Below are 7,787 nucleotides of genomic sequence, written 5' to 3' on the forward strand. Positions count from 1 at the left end.
GGGTGCCTCCCGTACCGGTTCCTATCACCGCCACGTCAAACTCGGAGGGCAGGTTGTCCGCCATCTTGAGGGGGGAGTCATGTGACTGCTGCTGGCGGAAGTGAGCCGTCCGCTCCCGTGCCGGCTCCTGGCGGAAGCTGGGTCCCGGTGCATTGTGGGGGTGCTCGGGCACTGTGCTCCGCACTGAGGGCTGCTGTGTGGCCATGTGAGGCTGCGCCACTTGATGCCACCAGATCACTGACCCGGCGGATCTGGCTCCGGGTGACGCGGCGGGGAGCTTCCCGGAGCATCACTCCGTGTTGCACTGATGGTCTCCGGGGCGGCCCCTTACAGACCGACTCGTGCCGCGTGGCAGGAGCCCGAGGTGCCCGTCGCCTCCCGCAGCCCCTGCCTCCGAGCCCGTCACTCCGGGGCCGCCCCCAGCCCGTGTCCCCGGGGAAGCCTGACGGCCTCAGCGCGGGCGATGGCTGTTGGGGGTCCCCTCACTGCTTTTGTCCTAGGAAGAGGGGGATTAAGGTGCACTGGGGCCCTGGGCAGGCACAAAATTGGAGGCCCCCTCACCCCGTGGGAGCTGGGCTGCGGCGGAGGCTGGGGGGAGCATGCCCACCACTTCTCCCTGCTACAGTCGAGTGTACACACGGGTGCACACAGACGCAGGTGCTTACTCTCTACACTCTGGACGTGGACACATACACACGGACACTCGATCACATGGAGGCAGCGCTCCACCCCTCGCCCCCACCCTGCACGAGCCGCCTGTGGCTGTCTTGCTCCCTATCCCTGGCCTCTGTTACGCTTACTTTCAGGGAGCTGCTGCCCAGCTGTCCCGTGCAGCCATGCAGAGAGCTGAGCTGGGCTGGGCGGGGAGCACCACGCCATGTCTCCGTGGGCAGGCAGCAGCACTGGGGGGGGGGCGGCTAAGATGAATTTTGGGGGCTGTAGCCCTCAAGTCTCTCCCAGCGTTGCTGCCCACAAAAGCGCAGCATGGCACAGCCCTGTCCCAACTGCCCCCCCGCCAGGTGGAGCACAGCTCTCCCAGTCCTGCTTTGCGCCCTCTCCCCCAGACACACTGCCACCCAGTCCGCCTTCACTCCCCCAGGCACAGCACAGCTCTTGTGGCCCAGCCCTGCCCCCCCTCCCTCCAGCCCCATTTGTGGAGGGGTCCCTCTTCCAGCTCCCAGGGAAGCAAATGTGAAAGCTGCCGTTTTAAACTTGGCGCCAAGAAAGGGCGCCATGTTTAAAACTCAGGCTTTCATTTCCCTGCTGATAAGGATCCTGGTATCCCAAATTGGTAGAAGCCCCTGGGCTCATGCCCAGCTTGCCCGTTCATTAATCTGCCTATACCTGGAAACTTCACTCTTTTTTTTTCCTTTGTTTTTTTTTTAAGGAATTTTTTTTGTGTTCCAAGCCAAATCAGCCAAATCCATTTAAAATCTGAGTCATTCAAGAACCATATGTGGCCCTACTACCAGCAAGCATCCTCCACCCCAACCTGGAGCTTCAGATGCTTCCACATCTTTTGGGGGGAATCCTACATGTAAGCCCAAGCCTGGAGGCTTGGGGTTTAGATGCCCACAAGTTTTGCTTGCCTTCAACTGTATGGCCACAGAAGCAAGCTAAGGAGGAGTCTCCCATTTCCATAAAGTTGGCATATAGCTGAGATCTTCCCATTGGAAGTGAAAGTGGGAGGCTATCATTATCTCAGTCAGGGTACTACCCCCTCCAACTAGGAAAACCACATTAGTTGTCATGGTATTTCCCCAGCCAGGAACTACACTTGAACTGAGAGAGGGAGCTGAGAACTGCCCAGTCCAGGCTCCATGTGTGAGGACAGGACTGCGCTAAGGACAACAGACTTCTTTTCCCCACTGCAAGAGCCAAGTACCCAGGTACAGGAACGTGCTCACTTCAAGTACACAGATGAGCGGCAGCCAGTCGCCTTTTACAGTCTGCTTGTTTCATTTCTTTGCGTGGGCCCAGCATGGAGGAATAACTTCAGGGACATCGCTTTACCCCTTTGATTTGCCATGTGTGCCCTACAGACTTCCTTTACCCGCTCAGGTGTAGAAAAGGCCTGCTATGCCTGTGAATAGGCCAGTTGTAGGCACACAGTCTTTTTCCCCTGGCTTGTGTACTGAACAAACATGCTGAACTCCAGAATGTTGCAAAACAGTCAATGCTGCTGCTTCTGAGTCCATTATAAATTCTTTTCAGTGGTGTATTATGTTTTAACTGAATAAAGTATATGCTAGGCTGAAGTTTAGGTGGTGGGTTTTTTAAAATCTGGTTGCTTTATTGTATTAGAGAATAAAACGGGGGAAAAAGATGCCCTTAGTTTCATGTAGTGTATTTTATACCCATATATGGCATTTAAAATTGACTTTCATTTAACTAAGATTTTGCAAGCAACTAGTCTGCGCTATTGGCCAGAGTCCTTAAATACTTTTTCAAGATGCAAATAAATACAACCACAATCTTTTGTGTATAAAAACAGTTTATTTTAAGCATATATTAATTTCTTATTTGGAAATGTCATTAAAAGTTTTTAAGATGTTAAATCCTTTAGATGAGTCAGCTGTTGAACATATGCACACATGCACACACACATCCCCAACACTGTTAACAACAGCCTTTCTGGAGCCACTAAGATCTACCATGTAAAACTTAAATCTTTTCATATATCCATGCTTTAGACACAGGCTAACATTTAGTTTCATTAATCTCTCAGTACAGATGATTCAGAGTTAATTTGCTATTTGTATTAAATATACTGACACCTTTAGGGAAGAAACCTGCTGGAGCTTTGTCCTTGCCTAATATGCATAGTCACAGGGCAACTTTTTCACAAATGGACTTTGAAACCAAGGCGAACCCTACCATCTTTTGCCTCCCCTGTGCAAGATGAAGTTTCTTTTTTACCTGTGAGAACTTTTACAGTCTTTGAACTCTCTGCCTGATGAAGGGTGTTTTGGACTCAAAAGCTTGCAAAGAAAATTATTTTTGCTATTATTTAGTTGGTCTAATAAAAGATACCACCTTTAACCCAAGAGTTTTGTCTGCCTCTTAAAAGCTGTCAAATACTCAGACATCCCTAAATATTTTTAACCTTTGGAGGAAGGGAAGCAATGAATCTTCAGGGAGAGTAAAAACCTATTAAATTCCATTTTCTAACTAACATGTCTCTTCTACACAGCCTAAGGTCCCAACTTTGCAAACTGTCCATATTACACAGCCAGGGACAATCCATGGGCTATTCTGTTTACATTAAATTAATAGTTACAGTGGTATACCCCATCCATTTTAGTATTTATTATCATAACTTACCCTCCTTTGACATCAGCCAAGTAAAACACAATTTTTTACGTGTTTACACGTTACTATTTCTTGGATTATTTTTTTCCAAACTATTTCATTTGTTATTTTTTTCTTATGTATCCAGTCTTTGTAAGTTTATTTTTATTTCTGTACTTTCCCTTATCTTTGGAATTCCTTCCAATTGAGTTGTGGGCTCAGATCAAGTATAAATTGCAAATATAGTTGTTATGTTGTTAAATCAACTTTCTAGATCATTTACAAAGATACTAAATAAAACATGACAAATCAATGATACCCAAAAGTTAGTTGAATAATGGGGAAAATATTAATATTTCCTAAATGTTAGGGCTTTGGTGCAGAAGTGTTGTATTCAAGCTGTTTAGTATCAACAAATCTGTGAATCCTTGAAACTGGTTGATATGATTAAATCATACGCATATTAAAATCACAAGCAATAATTTACAAATACTTGTATTATATGTATAAGTAATGCATTCTGCTTTCTAGAATACTGGGGCAATCAATACTAAACCCTGAATATTAAATATCAACATTTGAAAAATGAATATTCAATCTGCCCTCCTCTCTTGTGGGCCAAATAGATTCTCAGATATTGGAACCAGTCTGGGGATGTTTGAAAACAATTTTATAAGACAAAATTCATTGGATTGTATATTCTGTAAGCACTGTTTGATCAGCTATTCTCAACTGCCCTGTTTTCCCTGTCACTAAGGGTGAGGATTGCACCCTAGGGACCGGGGCTGGCACATTAAGGTAGACATTAATAGATGCTGGTCTCATCTCATAATGGGAAACGTCCATGTTGGTGAGTGACAGATAAGTAAGTGGCCTAAGCCAGGGCACAGTCTATTGTCCACAAGCCAAATCTGGCCCACAGTGGCACTGGGGAACAGCAGCACATAGCTGAGCCTGGCATGTCCCCCACCTCTTCCCTCCATAGTGCCACTGATCTCTGTAGCCCTCAGCTGTCTCCCCATACAGCAGGTGCTGCTTACCATTGTTGCCAATTCAGCCTTCCCCACTGCTGTTGGGGCTGGGAGCTGGCAGCACATGGTGTGTGCGGCAAGGCAGCAGTGTATGGCAGAGGTGCAGCAAGTAGCTTGGGTGCTGGGAAGGGAGTGTTGGCTCTCAGTAGAGCAATGGCCTGCAGCAGCAGCCGGATCACAAGCAGCCAGCCAGCTGTTCCAAGAGGTTGCCAACCCCTTGCTGGGGGAGTTTGTACTCACCATTGTCTGGTAGAATGGTGTAGTCACCTGAGGCCCCAGAGTGGGGTCTAATAAGAGTCAGGTGGCCCTTACTACCTCTTGGCCCTGGGTGCCAGGAGGAGATAACTGGTCCAAACTGAAGAAACTGAGCCTTGGAAGGGACTGCAGATATTAAAGAACTTTTGTGAAAAACATGTGAGGTGCATCTTGCTTGTGACTTGGGTAGATGAGGGCTGAGGGCTCTGGGTTGGGCCGTTGGATTAGAGGAAAGGTGGCTCAGGTAGGTCCCAGCTATATGGAGTAGTTGTACAAAGAGTTGGGAAACAGTGTTTGCTTGGGCTGAAGTAAAAAGTTGGAGGTGTACAGTGAGCACAAGCACTGAGTGCAGCTTGCATATGCTATTAGGCAGGTCTGTGGTTGAAGTAGCGGGGCAGCCCCAACCCACGATTATATTGGTAACTAGCAATCCCTCCAGAGACAGAAAATATCAAGTCACAGCATAAGCGATGTGTAAGTGTTGACACTGGGGGAGCACAACTCTGCACCACCACCACAGTGCCACTGTCACCACCACCACCCCTGCTGCTGCTGGGTCCAGCTTGTCTGCAGCCCCATGCCCTGCCGTTGGCACCGAAATCATGCTGCTGCTACTATTGCCACTACTGCCAGGCTCTGGCTCTGGCCAAGCTGCAGCCCCACGCCCTGCTGTTGGTGCAAAAATCTGGGGACGATACATGCCCTCCATAACCCCACCCCCCAACACACCATCTATGAGTCATGGCACTGTGGTCAACAAGTGGGTAAGCAGTCCTCCTCTTTGCAACTAATTGGTCTTTCTAGCTCATTTCCCCCCTATTCATTCTCTGTGGCTTATCTTATGCTATGTCATCTTTCTGACATCTTTGTTTCTGAACCTTTGGCATGTTTAAATTCTGTGATGATGTTTATATTCAAGCAGATTTTATTTAATGTTGAAAGTAAGGTTTGGTGGGCCAATCTACTAAATGTTTTTCTAAAATGTAAATATACTATGTATCTGGAACCATACTACTTTACCCACTGACCTGGAAATTTTGGCAAAAAAACTATCAGATTTGCTTGGCAGAATGTATGCTGCTTAATCCATGCTGCCTATTGCTTATTTTTCTGTAAAGTTTAGTGTTAAATTAAATTATGATCCCATTAATATGTCTTGTGTTTTGCAACATTTTTTTTTTGGTGGGGGGGAGTGAGCAAAGGGATGATTTTCCCAGTGAGGAAAGGTAAGATTTTAGTTGCTCAGAAATGACTGAGATGCTCAACTTGTTTTCAAAATCTACTTAGACAAGAAGTTGTCCACTCTTTTTCTGTAAAATTACAGACACTTCTCTGTTCTCTGGTATTAAAAATCTCTTATTTTCCTCAACCCTTTTTTTCTAGCTCTAACTCCTCTTCCTCCTGCTTTACCTGTGACAGGTTCAGTTTCTTTGGGCAACATGCCTTGTAGCTGTGCAAGAGGTTGATTGTGTGGAATAGGTCAGACAAGGACTTGTATGGGATAGTTTGGATGGGAATGATCCTGCCTCAAGTTGGGGGTTGGACTAGATGACCTCCAGAGGTCTCTTTCAGCCCTACTTTCCTATGATTCTATTTGTTTCTGCCATTTTATTTTTCCCTGCAAGTTTTGACTGACCTAGAGTTCCCCACAAAAGTAAATAAAAACAGCTAGAGTAGCTGAATAACTTAAAGGGGATCACGTATCCTCCAGTTAGGAATAACTGCACTGAGTACAAATGCACAATATTTAAACAGCTTTCTTTTCAACTTTGCATTTAGTGCTTTCTGTGTCTTTAAGCTAACCTGTTAATGTTGTTAGAATGTGCGTGAATATATTAAGTCTTAACACCTTAAATCATAAGCAACAATAATCCAACCAGCACCTCATTAACACCTTATTACAAGCCCCTTGCTCACACTGAAAAGAATGATGGGGGAGGAGACGGAAATAGTGAAAAGCAACTAATGGAAGCCAGGGACCACTTCAGTCCTAATGTGTACCACCAGTCATGGTAAAAGTTCTTTACAAGAGAACCCTTGTAATTACAACAGAAGCCAGAAAAGCTTAGGAAACAAACTATTGTAGAGAAAAACCTTCAAACAGCATTAAAAACCAATATGTTGTTTTGAACCCATGCTTTAACATTAGTACCTCTCAATAGACTCAGAAATAAATTTATGTCAGATGACATAAAATTAGTCAAATCAGATTTTAAACTGCTTGTGATAACAGATGGCTTGCATGAATTTATTTTGTATTTTTCATGTATTGCAGCCCTTGCAGCCTTCTCCTATGGAAGAGGCGGGGGGGCATGGTTTATACCCTCTGTTTTGACAAAAACATATACAACCCTAAATACTTACAGTGTTCATCATCTCCAACCTAAATGTTTTGAACAGGAGCAGCTCTTCATATCACTAAAAATCTCATAATTTTAAGGTAAAATTTAAGGTAAATTGTTATGGAATCAGGAGAATATACGTTTTTCTTCCAGACCTTTTGCTTAGTGAGAGAGACATGTATGGGAATGACACTGTTTCAAATATTTTAAATTTAGAATATCTTTTATTATTTAACATAATTCTAAAATTGCACTAAGATATTTTCACTGTAAACTTCTTACTATTTCCAAAGTGTGCAAGTATTTATCCCACCACAAAATGCTGTTGTTTTGTGCTCCAAGCTCCTGTTAGCTTCATTCATAAGATGACAATGAGTGCAATCCTATTTCATGATGACAGTCATTATCCACCAGACCAGAAATTCTTCTCAGTACTAGTTTATTTGACAGAAATGATTATCTATGTTTCTTAAGTGCTAGATTAATCAACCCTTGCAATGCAGAAATATTTTTCTGTACTGTACAATTTTACATTTCAACAAATGTAAATAAATATTAGAATATTATTATTTTATGGAATTTTGTGGACCCTTTAGAAAATGTCTTAGCATGTTATTCTCTTTAGCTATTTAATTGCAATGTCATAGTAACAGAAAGCAGCATACCCAATTCTGCATGGATGAATAAGCACATTCAATAAAGAAGATTTAACAGAGTAAATCAAACACTGGATTAAACATTTTCTGCATAACAGACCACAAAATGGGCATTCATTTTACCAATAGATCCTCCACATTAGAAACAAATAGAAGTGCACACCAACATAATTAAACCATGCATTCAGTGGCCTGATTGCAAAATTTCACTA

The 7,787-nt window shown here is 44.1% G+C and overlaps 1 protein-coding gene across 4 annotated transcripts in view; it reads right to left on the bottom strand.

Moving 5' to 3' along the window:
• Positions 1-99, bottom strand: part of CHM (CHM, Rab escort protein 1) — a 148,747-nt gene extending 148,648 nt beyond the window's left edge. For all 4 annotated transcript variants that reach the window (XM_025209963.1, XM_025209964.1, XM_025209962.1 and 1 more), the window contains exon 1: positions 16-99. In XM_025209963.1, coding sequence (XP_025065748.1) covers positions 16-64 — 49 coding nt within the window. In that variant the 5' untranslated portion in view covers positions 65-99. The remainder of the gene's footprint in view (positions 1-15) is intronic.
• Between the last annotated feature and the right edge of the window lie 7,688 nt (positions 100-7,787).

Source organism: Alligator sinensis, unplaced genomic scaffold (genome assembly GCF_000455745.1).
Source record: "Alligator sinensis unplaced genomic scaffold, ASM45574v1 scaffold242_1, whole genome shotgun sequence".
NCBI classification, from domain to species: Eukaryota; Metazoa; Chordata; order Crocodylia; family Alligatoridae; genus Alligator; species Alligator sinensis.